The sequence below is a fragment of the Thermochaetoides thermophila genome (genome assembly GCF_000221225.1).
Source record: "Thermochaetoides thermophila DSM 1495 unplaced genomic scaffold scf7180000011816, whole genome shotgun sequence".
Classification (NCBI taxonomy): domain Eukaryota; kingdom Fungi; phylum Ascomycota; class Sordariomycetes; order Sordariales; family Chaetomiaceae; genus Thermochaetoides; species Thermochaetoides thermophila.
The window spans coordinates 1,661,998-1,677,883 of NW_006383032.1; the positions used below are offsets into that span (position 1 = coordinate 1,661,998).

At 53.5% G+C, this 15,886-nt stretch overlaps 5 protein-coding genes across 5 annotated transcripts; 3 read left to right on the forward strand and 2 right to left on the reverse strand.

Annotated features, from left to right (window-relative positions):
- Positions 1 to 1,083: 1,083 nt before the first annotated feature.
- Positions 1,084 to 3,451, reverse strand: CTHT_0025430 (uncharacterized protein; the record flags this gene model as incomplete). The annotated part of the gene is made up of 3 exons (XM_006692940.1): positions 1,084 to 2,402; positions 2,530 to 2,821; positions 2,915 to 3,451. 3 exons carry the CDS (start codon positions 3,449 to 3,451, stop codon positions 1,084 to 1,086), a joined length of 2,148 nt encoding a protein of 715 aa, XP_006693003.1.
- A 3,020-nt stretch (positions 3,452 to 6,471) lies between these two features.
- On the reverse strand, positions 6,472 to 10,044 carry CTHT_0025440 (uncharacterized protein; the record flags this gene model as incomplete). Its single annotated transcript, XM_006692941.1, has 4 exons — positions 6,472 to 6,517; positions 6,899 to 8,699; positions 8,763 to 9,401; positions 9,462 to 10,044. 4 exons carry the CDS (start codon positions 10,042 to 10,044, stop codon positions 6,472 to 6,474), a joined length of 3,069 nt encoding a protein of 1,022 aa, XP_006693004.1.
- A 439-nt stretch (positions 10,045 to 10,483) lies between these two features.
- Positions 10,484 to 11,471, forward strand: CTHT_0025450 (putative rRNA processing protein; the record flags this gene model as incomplete). Its single annotated transcript, XM_006692942.1, has 2 exons — positions 10,484 to 10,817; positions 10,873 to 11,471. The coding sequence occupies 2 exons, from the start codon at positions 10,484 to 10,486 to the stop codon at positions 11,469 to 11,471; spliced, it is 933 nt and encodes a 310-aa protein (XP_006693005.1).
- A 695-nt stretch (positions 11,472 to 12,166) lies between these two features.
- Positions 12,167 to 13,424, forward strand: CTHT_0025460 (uncharacterized protein; the record flags this gene model as incomplete). Its single annotated transcript, XM_006692943.1, has 4 exons — positions 12,167 to 12,338; positions 12,409 to 12,589; positions 12,687 to 12,982; positions 13,069 to 13,424. The coding sequence occupies 4 exons, from the start codon at positions 12,167 to 12,169 to the stop codon at positions 13,422 to 13,424; spliced, it is 1,005 nt and encodes a 334-aa protein (XP_006693006.1).
- Positions 13,425 to 14,333: 909 nt separating this feature from the next.
- CTHT_0025470 (uncharacterized protein) lies at positions 14,334 to 15,356 on the forward strand (the record flags this gene model as incomplete). Its single annotated transcript, XM_006692944.1, has 2 exons — positions 14,334 to 14,609; positions 14,664 to 15,356. The coding sequence occupies 2 exons, from the start codon at positions 14,334 to 14,336 to the stop codon at positions 15,354 to 15,356; spliced, it is 969 nt and encodes a 322-aa protein (XP_006693007.1).
- Positions 15,357 to 15,886: the final 530 nt, after the last annotated feature.

A 15,886-nucleotide genomic window follows, 5' to 3' on the forward strand; every position in this document is an offset into this window, starting at 1 on the left:
ACATTGGCCCTATCAAGAGGACGAGAATAGCCAAAGATTTGCTGTCTGGGAGATAATTAGCAGAGTTATAAAAAAAAGTAATGTAAACGCCAAGTACTCCAGGCATGAAACCGTCCGCCTACCTGGTGGCTGGAGATCAAGCGTAGACGGGATCTCAAACGCGTAACATTGATCCATCCGAGACACGGCTAAATTTTGCTCCATGCTGTATCACACAGTTGCTCATAACTCGGAGGGAAAATCATGGCTTCAGAGACGTCTCCAAGGGCACTGGGAACACCAAAGCTTTGGAAAGCAACTTTTATTCCTACAGCAGGGCCCTCCCAAAGCTGATGTCCACTACATCACGGCCAAAGCACCTCAGCAAAAGAGAAACGCACAGAGACTTGACAGTGTGGTGAAATCCAGTTACCGAAATTAGGTCGTTATTGTCGACGTGCGTTAGGTTTGCCGTAAGAGAGGAGAGGGAAAAAAATAAAAGTAAATCAAACCATCAAGATACATAGACCAACACACCCACAAAAAACTTCATACCTAACTTCGCCCCATCTGTTCATAAAAAACTCCTCATCACGCTCACCTCCCAACTGGAAAAGACTGTCGCTGAAACAGGTGTTCAAGCCTACTTTCCATGAGAAAAAAAAAGCAAAACTGATAAGTTGAATAGAGGGAACCTTATTGACCTTGCCAGCCGAATACGATGCGCCCTTCCCACCGTCGCAAATAACCATCCGTCTAGACACGCCGTCCGTTGCCAACCATTGGTAAGGAACATGACCAGTGTTGATTTTTTTCTTCACCCATGTCTCGGCCTGCTCTTTGTGCAAAAGGCAGGCAAATCACGAAACAAGGAAAGATGAAAAAGAGGTATCATTTTGCCGAAAGTAAAGGAGGAAAGATAAGAGAAGAAAAGAAAGGAAGAGAAAACGGAAAGATAGCAAAGACCAAGCGGGCTGCCCTCGACACTGAATGGGGGGTAAGCCGATAAGATGCCGTGTCAAAGAAAACATCCTCCCCTCAGTACGGGTACGTCGGATAGGAGGGGTAAGCTCCAGTATTGGATTCGTCTTCACCCCAAGCATCCTAAGCAGAGGGCAGCGACGGATACGAAACGCGATCCTCGCGGGCAGAGCCGTTGCCATTAATGTTGGTACTGTCATCGGCATTTCCAACATTGTCAGCCTGGTTGCCATGAAGAGCCGGGTCAATCTGCATTTGGTTGGAATCCGAGTCGACCTCGTACTCGCCACGTTGGAGACGCTGGCGGATGGAGATGCGCAGAGCTTCAATGAGACGATAGAGCTGAGTGCCCTCGTACGAGTCAGTTTCAGTGCCGTGCTCAGAGGCATCCGAGGGCGAGCTGACAGCGGTACCATCAGCCGCGGCAGCAACGCCCTTAGGGGTCGGGGTACGGTCCGAGTCGCGACGAGCGATGCTGCTGGCGCTCTGTAACATGCCACCCGACAGGCGGCGCTCGTTATGAGCAAAGTTGGAACCGAGAGCGGTGGCGGTCGGGTAAGGCAGGCCCGGGCGGCTGGGCAGGCTTGGGTACGAGACGGGGGCTGAGGTCGAGTTATGGCGCGAAGAGGGAGACATGCCCGAAGAAGACGCGGTAGGTGAGTGAGCCGAGGCATACGATATGGTGCTTGAGGGAGGAGTGACGGCCGGGGTGCCGCCAGTCGAGCTTGCGGGGGCAGTAAGGGGGGAAACAACTTGAGCAGCCGAGACGGCATACTGGTCTGCAGGGTTGGCAGCAGCAGCGGCGGCAGGGGCGGGGCCGCGGGGCGCATAGGCGGTCGGCGAGTGACGTAAATCGACGGGGGGGTATTGCGCGGCAGGTGAGCCCGCGGTTTCATAAACCGTAGCCTGCATCTGTTCGAGGATATGGTCAATTTGTTGTAAGTCTTCCTTGGTGCGGAGGTTGGGCATGGGCGGTAGATAGTAGTGCTGGGTCAGCGGGCCGTGCGAGCCAGCCACGCCAAGGGTATGAGGGGGCTGCGGCATGTACTCAGCGGCCAGACCACCGCCGGCACTAAAACCAAGGCTGGCGTGGAGGGGCATCAGGGAGCGGCCGATCTGCTGGTAGGAAGTGGGATCGATCTGGCGGCGCTTGAGGGCTCCAAAGAATTCGTTGAGGTCATCCATACCGCGGCGACGAACCTCGCCAAACGAGGGCGAGGGAGCGGGAGCGGCGGCGGCCTGATGGCTCAGATAGTCCGGACGCGGCGCGCCGCCGCCCATCGGGGGAGGCTGCTGGTAGCCATACATGGACGGGTGGTACGAAGGGTGTGGAGGGGCAGGCGGCTGATAGTAGTTAGGCTGACCGTTCTGCGGCGGAGCGGCGAAGTGGCCTTGGTTAGCACCGCGCATATGGCCATGCTGGTCGTACATGGAGGGAGGAGCTGTAGAGAGAGAGCAGCAGATTAGATTGGGAACACAAATCTGGACGAGCAAGGAGGAGAAAAATCAACAAGCCAATGCGTAGAGTAGACAGGCCAAATCAAACCAAACCGAACCAGGGAGACTCACCTCTCGGCGTGGCACGGTAGTTCGCGTTCAAGCCTTGCGGATCCTGGGCCGTACGCGGGCCAACGAGGACACTGTCGTCGGCGTGCGTCTTGACATGCTTCTTCAAATCCTGAGGCCGCTTGAACGCCTTTCCGCAGAAGTCGCACTTATGAGGCTTCAGAGGAACGTGGACCCGGATATGTGAAGTGATGTGATCGCGCTTGACGGTCGTGGTTCGGCATTGGTTCCACTGGCAGGTCAAGTTCAAGTTGTTGGTGCTCTTGCGACCGACATGCTTCTCGCAGAGATGCTCCTGGAGATGTCGTCAGATCCTTCTTTTTATTTTTTTTTTTGCTCGCCTTTAAAAGCAGGCAAACAGGACATTGCTAACACATGGGTCACTTACATAGAGAGCCTCGGCCGTGGCGAACGGCTCATTGCACTCATTCCACTTACAGATGAGGGGCACCTCAGCCGTAGTACTGGTGGCCGACTGCGGGGTAGCAGACGTGGGAGCAGGAGTGTTGCTGTCGGCCGACGCCGCATTTGTAGCGGGAGCAGACTGGTTCTGGGCCGACGTCGTGCCGGTTGCAGGAGCTTGAGCGGTCGCCTGGGCCTGCGCTTGGCCTTGTGTGGTTTGCTGGGCAGAATTGCCGTTGCCGTTGCCGTTGCCGTTGCCGTTGTTGTTGTTGTTGTTGTTGTTGTTGTTAGTATTGGTGGCAGCAGTGTTGGTATTGTTGGCGCTGGTCGTAGTGTTGCCCGCAGCAGCAGCAGCAGCATCCGACTGTTGCTGCGGAGCCTGCTGAGGCGACGTCACGGCTGCAGCATTTGCAGCGGTCGGCGTCGTCGTTGCTGCCACCGCTGCCGCCTGGGTCGGGGATGCCAAGGCGGGGGATGCCAAGGCCTGCTGGGCCTGCTGCTGGGTGGGTGAAGTGGCAGACATGGCTCGTGCGTAGGTGTTAGGTTATTTGCTGTGTTTATTCGACAATGGAAAATTCGGAGTTGAACTTTTCCGTTCCGAACGGCACCAGTCACGTGGAAAGGAGTAATTTATGCTCAAGTGTGGGGAGTGCCGGTGGGGTGTACTGGTAGGCAACAGAAAGGGAACGTGCACGTGCCTTCAAAGGTCACGTGCAAACACTCAGCTCCGTAGTCCTTCGCAGCACGAGGTCAGCGCGTCGGTCGGGGGTCGTCGGATCAAACAGCGCAGCGACAAGTCAAACGTCAGGGCACGCGAGACAAGCCCTAGGACCCACTTTTCCCAAGACTTGCCCAGAGTCGAATGAGTGCTTGTGATGGCAGTGCCAAGCCTTGGAGTGGGAGCCGTCGGTGCAGGACGCAGAACAAGAGACGAAAGAAAGGCGGACAGAGGTCGGAGAATGGTGCACGACACGCAACACGCTCGTTGAGGGAAAACGGCGTCCCCAGAGGACCGGGTTGCAGCAAGACGCAATGCGAAGTGATGCAGAAGGGAGAAGCGCTCACCACCAGACTTCAGGAGAGCAGGCGGGCCATTCTGTCTTTATTACGCCTTCTCGCCCTCACGGCGGTACATTGGCAGGAGCCTTGGCGCCATGCCTTGGCATGCCTTGGCAGTCTGGGGCCTCGGATGCCAAGCACCGCTCATTGGCCAGCATCTGGGCCCCCGGACCGCGTCTTGTACCGTCTGATGGGACACGCCTGCTTTTTCTTACGTGAAAGTGCCACTTTGCTAACAACGCAACATGGTTGCCAAGTCATGCCAAGCTACGCCAAGTCGCAGCCAAGGCTTGGTATTTGGCAGACCCTGCTTGGCGCTCCTCTCTGCCCCCCGCCACCCTTGCCTCTTGATCACACGCGTTGCCCAGAGCTGTGCTCCCTGCCTGCTTCTCTCTGCTCTCTTTCCTTGTGTTCCCTGCGGGACCCCCTGTGCTTGGCCAGATCAAGCAATCCTCGGCCCATTTGCTGTGGAAAGTGTGGGAAGCGTGGGTGGATGCCAAGAGGGCGCTGGTTGGTGTGCTCTCTTCCTTTCTGGGTCTCCATCTTCTGGGGTGGAGTAGTTTGGTCCCACGCCTTGGGCAAGCAATCCCCCATCTATTCATCCTCCTCGTTCCATCCCGCTCGATCGCCTTTTTTTTCTCGCTCTCTGCTAGTCTGCCTCTGCCCTGTGCTCTTTTACTTCCGATGTTCCTTTCCACTTACCACTCATTCTCCGACACCAGCCGCGCATTGGGCACTGCGACTGCATGGCGGTGCACTGGATGAGGGACAATGGCTTCAATTTCCATTCGGGGACGGGCCGCTGGCAAAGCAACTCTGGACACGCCGGAGCAGACAGAGAGCGCACCGCAGTCGCGGGGTCCGAGCAAGCTGCCGGACTGACACACCAAGCTCCCACAAAAGCCAAGAGATCACCTCCGCGCGCCAAATGCTTGGCGTCCTGTCTGCCCCGACGCCGTTGCTTCCAGCGAATCCCGTCAGCCCGGGTCAGCACAGCCCCCATCTCCCCATGCTTTCGCTTGGCCTCTTGCATCGGGTGCTTGTTCGTCTTCGTTGTGCTTGGTGCCCTCGCTTGTGTTTCTGGTCACTGCTGGCCAAGCCCTCCGCACGTGCCCTTCCACCCCCTTGTTCCCGTCTCCCATCCTCTCTTCGTCCCCTCCTAACTCGTTGGTCTTCGGTGCTTCTTGAATGTTGATGAACGAGTCTGACTTCCCATCACGTTCTGGACCCTGACGGTGTGCCCACCTCCATCAATTTTCTGCAGTCGCTCCATGGCAAGACCACCTGCGTAAGCCTCTCATCAACCCCGTCAGCTCCGCCCACCCCACTTGGTGCCCTCCACTCTACAGCGATCTCCCGGCTGGGCATGAGGCCAGAGACCAGACAATGTAACAGACGGCATCCAGAGCGACGGACTGGCTGTGGGAGCTCCCAGCCAGTCAGTTTCCCTGGTTCTACGTAGAAAGGGTCGTCGACCGGAACTGTGCTTCACTGTGGATTAACCAGACCAAAATGAAGAGTATCTATGGAGTACACGAACAGTTTCCGTAGGCCGGTTGTTAGGGATCGATATATTGTGTGTTGGCTTTAGGAATAACATCGTCATGCAGAGCATCCAAACCAACACCCAGGTCACTAGATCCGATACCCACTTCCCAATCCCAGAATCGCAACTGCAGGCTGTGCATGCCTAGTGTATGTTAGGCTAGGTAGTGTAGCACAGCAAAGCCAAGGCGTCGGCCACGCCCTTGGCAGTGCGGGAAAATGCTTGAGATGAACGTCACCTCTGCTTGATCGGCTTGGCTCTCCTTCTCGGCCTGATCTGTCTTTTCTCTGGCTTTTCCATCGGATCATCGACGCTTCCTTGGCATGACCTCTGGTTCCCAGTAGTCCGGACTCGTGCCCCTCTGTCTCGGAGTTTTTTTTTTTTTGTTTCCTTTGGTTTGTTTAGGTTGATCAACGGAGCGCATGTTCTCACTGATCACACAAGACATCATTAAATGGATTGACGACATAAATGGTCAAAACAGACACATAAATGATTGGGGGCTGTACTGGCAAGTGTAAAAATATCCCACAGTGCAAGCATTGGTATTGTGCACAGTACAGGTTAAATTCAATATGGTACTGGCTAGAAAAGCAACAGGCTCTCTCCGTCACCATCATCCCGAATAAGAAGTCAGTAAGTGGGTTGATTATGCTTGCTGCCTGCTGCATTCTGACATTTGCTTCAGGAGTAATCTAAATGAACGGCATGAGCAGGGAAGAAACAGGGCAGCTGTACATTGGCTTACCTATGAAAACGTCTCTCAAAATATCCGGATTATATATATGTCCTCATGATCGGCGCGAAGGGCTTGTCGTACCTACCTAAACACTCGGGACATGGTTGGGAGTACCTAGTGGTTGTACATCACTTTGGTAGGCTTCGCCCTCCCGTGGTATCTTCGAGCTGCCCATGACCTTGGGAAACCCGTGCTGGATCTACACGGAGCATGTGGCCTCATCCACATTGATCATATCTAGATAACTACAGTATCAATAGAGTGTATCTCAGGTTTGCTTGCTTTTACACATGCAGCTTGTATATCTGAGTTTAAGATAACTATAGCGTATGCTTCTAGACATACTGCTAGGAAAGCTATTACCCTCGTCAGCCAAAACCTCAAATCATGCGTAATCCAACTCCTCATTAACCCTCGTATTACACAAACACCGGCACTCCGGCACAGGGCACTCGCGATGGCGTGCAAACCACTGCCTTGCGTGGTCCAGGTGTAGCACATGTCCGCACGCGACACAGAAGGTGGGAAATCTCGCTGTCCGTCTCGTCTCCTCACCTCCTCGTGACTGTGATAGATCTGCATTGTTCGTCCGAGGTATCCCAACCACCTCCAGGCACACGACGCACCGTGGGAGGTGCTGCTTGCAGTTCGGACAACTTATACCCGCCGACACAAGCTTGTCGGTGTATGCCGAGCCAGCAGCTTGTTGCTGCTGGTGGTAGCGGAACTCGCTCCGGGAGGACGGTGTGCCGGCACGACTAGCGGCGGCGCTCCCTCCAGGCAAGAGCCGCGGAGTAGCCGGGTTGCTCAAGCTGCCCGAAGGGTTGGGACTGTTCTGCGTAGCAGGATTAGTGGCCGTGATGCCGCTCGAACCGGTGCTCGCGCGGAAGGGGAGCGTGGAAACGCTGGTGTTGGCAAGCTGCTCCTGCTTGATTGCTACATCGCAGTACACGCAGCGCAGGCCAATCTGTCTGGCAGCCGGGCGCAGGGTTGGCACGCCACGGTGCTTGGAGCGTTTCGTGGACTCAACGTCGAACTTAGCGCGCAAGAAGAAAGCACGGTGACGCTGGAGATAGTTGCGGTAGGCATTTCGGAACGCCGTAGCGCGGATGTCGTCGATGAAGCGAGGGGCGCAGATGGACAAGAGCAGGGTTGCCGTCTGGAAATCGTTAAATTTGTGCACGTAACGGGCAAGAATATCTACCAGCCGGTCCGTGATACCTGTGAGCACGATGCCCTCGATGTCGCCTGTCTCAATCGCCAAAGATACCTCGCGATCGAGCCAAGCCGTAAGAGCATCGTCGTCCAGGTTTCGGACAGCGACGAAGCATCGATCGCGCAGGGGCAGCGACCGCTGGTTAGCAATCACGGCCCAATCTCCCGTTGCGATGATGGCTGAGATGGCACGCAAATACGGGTCTGTCCGAGACGCCACCTTTTCGTCAAAGTCTAGCGCAACATTTGTCTCGCCATCATGACCACCATTCTTTCCCATGAGCTGGAGCGCAAGTGACACAAACAACAGCTCCGGATACTCGGTGCTCGCTTTCTTTAGCACCTGCACGGCGCCTTTTGTGTCACCCCGGAAGAGAGCTTGTGCCGCAACCATGGTGTACCATGTCGACTCTCGCTTAGAGGGTGACGAGAACTCCATATCCTCCGTATCCGAGCGACCAAAACCACATATTGCCAGACACATTGCCCGATGATGCGGCCTTCTGGTCTTGACTTGTCCATCAAATTTGGGTATCCTCAATTGCTTATTGATCGTGTTCAAGCAACGCTCCCAGCCGGCCTCGTCCGGAAGTTCGGCATCTTCAGCTAGCCTCATCTCAGGGCGACTGCCCAAATCGTTGTTCCAGATTGTGTGAACACCCATGTAGCCAACGTCTAAGGGAAACGCTACCATCCCGTCATCAAAAGCTGCTGCCTCTGCACCAGCAACCCAAGCCCAGGCATCTTTCAACCACGGATCGTCTGCCACAATTCCCTGATTTTTTATCGGATCAAATCGATAGCCCTCCTGAGCACGCAGAAGCATGACATGATCCAGGACATAGCGGTCTTGGCTCGAGAGCCCTGTCATATCCCTGGTACAGCTGAGCAAGCTCTCTCGGCGTTCGAGCTGCGATAAGAGTCCTTCGGAGTTGCCCTCGCTGTTTTTAGCAGCCTTTCTAAGTGCCTTCAGCTTGTCTGCGACCGTGGGTGCTTCCTTCGAGACGGAAGTACGCTGGTCAGACCCGCCCGAGACTGCTAGTGTGTGCTGAGAAAGGCCATCGGCCAGTGTTTTCTCGACAAGTGTTCTGACGCTGGCCTTGTTGGGCCCGAACAAAGGCACATCAGTCAGAGCCTGTTCGGTCAGGAAGGGAGCAAATATCCGCTCTTCTTGTGACGGCTCAAACTCCATTAGTTCTTGATAATCAGTGCCTGAATTTTGAGATTGTTAGTACTTAGAGCTGCCAGTGCAGCAGGTGAAGATCATAAACGCACCATCCAGGCCTCGGTAAGGAGGCTGCCAAGGGACCAGCTTGAACGGATACTCTGACGTAAACGAGGGTTTTTCAAGCACGTCAAAGGTACCATTCGCACGAAGAACCAGAACTCGTGGCTTGAGCACAGGGGAGCTCATCGTAATCCAGTCGAATGACACAATCCTCTCACTCTTACGGCCCGGCTCGGCATACAGAGGGTCCATTTCATAGGAACGACGAACCTCGAGCAGCTCTGGGCTGCTGGCAACCCTTGCATCTGGGTCAAGATGCTCATGACGAGCTGAGAAGACCCGGAGCTGGCCCGTCTGCGAGAGCACGGCCAACATGCCAGGATGGTCACGACAGAAGCGCAGAGACCGAATCATGGAGCTTTTGGCATCGAGCGCAGCCGGGTCGTTCGGGTCAACGTGTACTGCACGATCGAGGCGTAGGGCACCGCCCCAGCAGAGGCCATCCCGATCAAGAGCTTCAGCGTAGGAGGAACTGACAGTATGCCGGTTCAGAGCCCGGCGGTCCCAAATCATGACTCCAGGCTGGTCAAGGGCGGAAGAAGCAAAGTAGTTTTGGTCAGCGTAGTCGATAGCCAAGTTATTACAACATTTGGTCTGGAAATAGGCCACAGAGGAGTGGGCATGGTCTATGGTCTGTTAGTTCCCACTGCCTATTCATTTATTTCTCCCTGGGCTTGGGCTCGTACCTCGTAGATCATGGATACGCAATCCCTGGCCCTTGATACCGGCTACCAGAACATTCGGGTTGTCCTCAAAGAAACGGATGCTGGACACGGACGCGTTATGCTCGAGTCGATCAACAGGATCCAGGGGCAAGCCCAGGTCGGGTGGCAAGCCGACGATGTGGGCATCGTTCAGGGATGAAAGACGCGAGACATCCCAGATGTACAGGCAGTGATCGCTGCGCACGCGGTCCAGGGCAACCGCCAACTTGCCGCCAGTGTTGAAGGCGACGGCCTGACAGGTACGCGAGATCTTGAGGGCTAGCTCCTGGTAACCGTTTGAGTTATCGTCGATACGTAGCAAGTTGACCACGCCGGTCTGAGTGCCAACTGCTACGATGCCTGGAACCGTGGGAGACCAGTCATAGGCCGTCAGCGGTGGTAGATCGTTGTGTTTGGCCAGCTTACGGTACTCGAAGCGACCGCGCTGTGCGAGACCTGTCGGCTCATAGAGCTGCACGACACGCTCCTGTAAGCTGATGTGCAGGAACGAGTCGTGCGCCGCGTTTGGCGACCACTTGATGAGTCCTGGCTCCTGGCGATCCATCTCAGGGGTTGTCTGCTTGTCCTTCTATCGGGATAATTGTCGTTGTAAGTGGAGTGCCCGCTCTTGAGGGCTATTGTCGTCCAGGGTGCTTCTGAGGACTGCCGTCCCCATAATCCATCCGCCACAAGCCTCACTTCTTTGACGATGGTATTCTCATATGAAACTTTGATATGGCGATTTATCACTTTGGGATATTCTGGACCTTTTCGATGTGGTGTCTCGACTCCATGGGCGGCTCGTTCTGCAGTTCGCCCAGCGGGCCGGATGAGATTCACGCCAAGAACGTTTGAGTGGGACACAGTTATAACCCTAACCCTTATCGGAAAGCAATGAGAGCTCGGCGTCTCCAAAATTTCTGGCGTTTTCTCTCTTGCGTCTGTTATCACTTTCTGCCGTTCACCTCAACACCCTTTCAGTCATCCAGTGAATATCATAAAATATGAGCAAGAAGAGATCGTACTCAGACGGCGACGAAGCCTCTGGCGACAGCGAGGTTGCGGCTGCCAAGCGCCAAAAGATCAACAAGGCGCACTTCAAGAAGAAGCGACACCATCAGAACAAGTCAGACGAGGGCAAAGAGAGTTTGGGTGCCATCAAGAAGCGCGCAAGGGCCATTGAACGGTTGCTTGCGCGAGATAATCTGAAACTTCCAGCGAACAAACAAAAAGAACTCGAGCGCGAGCTGAAGGCGCACAAGGAGCGCATCAAAGACATAGAGTTCAAGCGGGAAAGGAGCAAGATGATTTCGAAGTACCACATGGTGCGCTTCTTTGGTATGTCCTACAGCCCCGTCCCTTTCCCCTGTGGGGTGTCTGCTAACTGAAGCAGAAAGGAGAAAGGCTTTACGGTTCGCGCAGCAGCTCGAGAGGAGGCTGTCTAAGGCCACAGACCCTGTGGAGATTGCGCAATTGAAAGCCGATCTCCATATCGCGCAAGTCGACATCGACTATACCAAGTACTTTCCATTCATGGAACCATATGTCAGCCTGTATGCCCAGGTGAGGGGCAACAAGGAGGGAGACGACAAAGACGGGAAGGACGACAAGGGTGCTGCGGCCCGTTATCTGCATGCCCCGCGACCACCTATGTGGTACGAAATTGAGAAAATTAGGGAGGAGGGTGTAACGGCGCTGGAAAAACTTCAAAATAGAGCTCCCGAGAAAGTGATAAAAAAGGTTGATGCAAAAGTGGAGAAGCCCAAGAAGCCTTCAAAGGATAAGGATAAGAGGAATGGCGATGATGGCAAAGAGAAGAAAAAGAAAGAGAGGGCAGAAGATACGCAGGATAAGCAGGAGTGGGTTGGGAAGAAGAAAGAAAAGGAGAAAAAAGACAAGCCAAAGTCGGGCAAAGGCAAGAAGGACGAGTCCCCGGCGAGGTCGGAGAGCGAGGAAAGTGACAGTGATGGAGGCTTTTTTGAAGAGGACTAAAATTTGTCTCGCGATTCTGTCGACTTGCATTAGGCTCACATTAACATGATACCCTTAGCGTGTATACAGCATACGACAGACTTTGATTTGTTAATGAAACGACAAGAGAGAGTTCCTGGTAGTAGCTGGCAAAGGGGCGAAATGGGTGAATTACTTGACACTTTTACAGACTACAGAGTATGCCCCCCCCCTTTTTTTTTTTCCAGCACAGACTGATAGTTCATTCCTACCTAACTACCTACCTAGTCAAGTATTTGTGCAAGCGTTATCTGTTTGGGGGTAAACCCGAAGTGAACAAAACTGCCGTATCCCCCTTGAATTTGTCAGAACCAATCGGTGGTCTTTAGTGAACGCTTATACCCAAAAACAAGTGCTAAACTCGCCGCCCCCACTTCGCTGGCTTGCTGTGTGATTCGTGGTTCGAATTGCTACAGGAACCCTGTGCAACTCAGGACGGCTTATTTTGTTATTTCATTACTGCTTGCTTCCACAGCAATCCCCCACTGCAAAAGATGTCACCTTGCAAACGCCCATCAGAGGATGCCTTATCAAACATATCTGCCTCCTTGAACGTTGAATTCCAACTTCACACAAAGAGAAAACGAACAGCAGGCCCAGAAGCAATTAACAAACTCACGTCAACTAACAGTAATAATAACAATAGCAATCTAGCTGCTAGAGAAAACTCAACCTCGATGCCTCAGAAACCTATCGATTACAGCGATATTAAAGAGTTCATCCGACAGCAGGAAACACACCCAAAGCCGCTCACTCCCCAGCAACTGAGGGCCATCTTAGACCTCAAGCGCGCTATCCGCTCAGGCGAGCTTGACCTCGGTGGCAAAGACTGGGTTAGCCTACTTTTGCGTATGTCCACTTCGCGTATCAGATATATGTTAATGCGCAGAAGATACATATACAACTAACAACATGGCAGGCTATCGCGATGCTCACCAAAAATCAGGATGCTCTGTCAGCTTCATTGACCTCTCCGCCCCTGATAACACATGGGCTTGTCGCTGTCAAATCCAGCTCAGTCAAGACAGCAAAACTCTTGCCTTCCCCGTTGCTTATGGTCCTGAAGTACAGGGCTTTTCTCGAAAGAAAGATGCCAAGCAGTATGCCGCGAAGTGCTGTGTTGAGTGGTATGAAACGTCTTTACTTTCTGCTTGCCTTGGCCTCATGTCCGTTGTCTCATTTTAACAACCTTGACAGGCTAATGGCAGAGGGCTATCTGCCTTCGGATGGCGAGAATGTTGTTTTCCCCAAGACGAAACCAAATCTTGCCATTAAGCAGCCAGTTCCTCCTCCGCAATGCCCGACTGCTAAAGAAGCAACTCAACCAGAAATCCAGGCCCCGGAGCAATCTCAATCTCCTCCATCTACTGAAAGCGATAACGGCGCACCTCTGGCCAGCACAAGCAGCAGTGCCAGCAATAGCAATTCCAATACAGCCGTTTCCTCTCCTCAAGTTACCACAACGCCAGCTCGAAAGACATCTCCAGGCCAGGGTCAGCTTCAGCTTCCCTGCACACAAGAAAAAAAAAGTCTCCATCACTTCGTCCGCCGTCGAGCCCTCTCCGTGACTCCCCCTCAGACGACAAAGATATCCCCGCCACCCAGCGCGTCGTCAAACTCTGTTCATTACTCGACATCCAGACTCCTCGCTACCACTTGACCCCTTCACAACCTCCCACCGACAGCACAGACGACGACCTGCCCTCCGGCTGGTACTTCGATGGCTGGGTCGACTTTGGGCAAGATAGTGGGGTTAAGATCCCTCGGGAGGTTATCGAAGCGGCTAGCGTGAAACAGGTGTACGGGAAAAAACAGGCGAAAGAGAGAATGGCGGAAAAGCTCCTCATGTGGTTGATGGAAGAGCAAAGAAGTAGGGACCAGGAGCTGGGGGCATTGTTATCAGGCACACTGGCAGGAAAGGAGGGAGCATCATGATAGTGAACACGAATGGATCAATAATACAGAGTGAGCTTTAGGCGCGGAGAGCTTGGGATGTCGAGCCCTGCGATACGTGCATAGCGATGGTTAACGTTGGGCGCAGGTTGATTTCCTAGCATACAGATAGAAACCGTAAGAATGATGGCGTTGATTTCCGAGCTATTCTCAGTCAATTGCTCGTATAATATCAAACATGCCTGAGCCGTCATACTTAAGCTCGATGAATTAATGTTGAACTGCTTGCGGCGATACACTTATCGCATCATCGGTAGGCCTCTTTCGCTCGAAGCTGAAGTCAGACGTCCCGACTCCTTGGCTGGATGGCATGAGTCACGCGGTAACCCACCTCAGCCTCGGCGAGCTGAGCGAGGTAAAGTCGAACTGCAGACAGTTGAGATAGATGAAGTAGAAATAAAGCCCATTCAAAAGAAACGAGAGAGCTCTGCGATTAACTTTCATCGTCTCTCTATCCGTTTTCCGTTTTGGGGTCTTACCGAAAGGTTTGCCATTTTGAAGGGGGGCCAGATTACCGTAAGTGGAGTAATTTTTTTGACAAAACTCCCATAGCACAAGGTTCATCAGCACAAGCACATTTCACTCTTGTCATTCTTCGATCTGGTCGTCTCTTATTAACAACAAACAGCCTTGGCTAAGTTGTACTGGAGCATCTTGGCAAGGGTAAGAAACAAGTAGATTTTTCATTTCATTTTACCTCTCAACTCCATCTCAATCCATTGCCTTCTTTTTTTGTCTTTGAATGAGAAACGCTCTGGTTATACCCCACCTAACGGCTTTCACATCCAGATCCAGATCCCACATCACCCAACGTCTCAACTTGGCCAGAACATTGCCTCTACACTGGCCTGCGCACTATTCTCACGTAGTCGACAGAACACTGCCTACACAATGGACTACGACTACGACACTCCCGATGCAAGCGACGCTCTTGCAGAGCGCTTTGAGCAGGCCATGTCAACGACCGGCAGGGGCCAGAGAAGAGGACCTGCCGGCGGTCGCAAAGCGGGATCAGGTGGCAGTGGCGGCAGCGGAGGACCTGGCGGAAACGGCCGCAGCAAACGTGATGTAGTTCTGTCGAAGGCACTGAGCCGATTGCTTCGGCACCAGGCCGACGCAGCAGGAATCACACTTGACAAGGAGGGCTTTGCTCCTCTCGACAAAGTGGTGAGTCTTGCCTGGTCACTATCATGACAAATATAACACTGACGCCCACAATAGTTTCTCTATGGCCCCATCCGCTCTCTTAAACCAACCTTCAGCGAAATCGTCGACTGCGTCAAGAGCAGTGATAAGCAGCGCTTCGCCATGAAGCCCAACCCGGCCACAAACCCCTCCCTAGACGAGTCATCAACCGACCCATCCCACTGGCTGATCCGTGCCAACCAAGGCCACTCGATCAAGCTCGATAGCGAGCACCTTCTCCGCCCGATCGTCCCTAACCCAGCCCCCGACTCCAACGAGCTTCCTATCCCTCCTGTCGTCGTACACGGCACTTACTTCGCCTTTTGGCCCCAGATCGAGTCCTCCGGCGGTCTGAAGCGCATGAACCGCAACCACGTGCACTTCTCGACCGGCTTGCCAGAGGACAACGGTAAGGAGGTGATCAGCGGAATGCGGTCGGATGCCGAGGTGCTGGTATACGTAGACGTGGAGAGGAGTATTCGAGAGGGTGGGCTGAAGTGGTGGATGAGCGATAACGGGGTTGTGTTGACGGAGGGGAATGAGGAGGGGATGGTGGAGAAGAAATTTTTCAAGGAGGTTGTGGGAAGAAGGCAGAATGTCGGCGTCTTGTGGAAGGATGGGGAGAAGGTTGCTGACTTGCCTGAAGGTTTGGTAATCAAGCAGCCGTTTGGGAAGGCAGGGAAAGGGGCCAAAGGGAGTAGAGGTGGCGGGAGGGGTCGTGGAAGGTGAAACTGTTGGTTGAAGGAGAGGCCTTCCTGTTTCTTTGCTTGTTTTTTGGTTTTTGTGCTGTCAAAGTGTGCAGCGTTTCTTTGTTTACATGGGCAATACGGATTACACTTGTCACCAATCAACCCCGGCGCTCTTGGGATTGGGCATCATCTGTGGGACCTCTTTTTTCCTCAACCGGCTGCTACTCCGTATCTGGCCTTGCATGCATCCTCTGATCGAGGGACACGTATGAGAGAGGACACCCAAACTTTCCCCGGAATCAAGCCAAATTGAGGAACTCAACGATCAGATTTCCAAAAACCTAAGACAATTCAGACAAAAGCGAAGCAGTTATTACAATATACAATAAAATATGCCCAAGTCCTGTGCCTTCTTCCACCCAACTCCAGCTGCTTCATGAGTATTGTATGAACCCATGATTCTTTTTTTTATCATGGCGTCGTCATCATGGTATAATAATAAGCCTTATTATATCCCTCCCAAGTCCATCCAGTTCCTGTCCGACCCGACCAATTCGTCCTGCCAGCCAG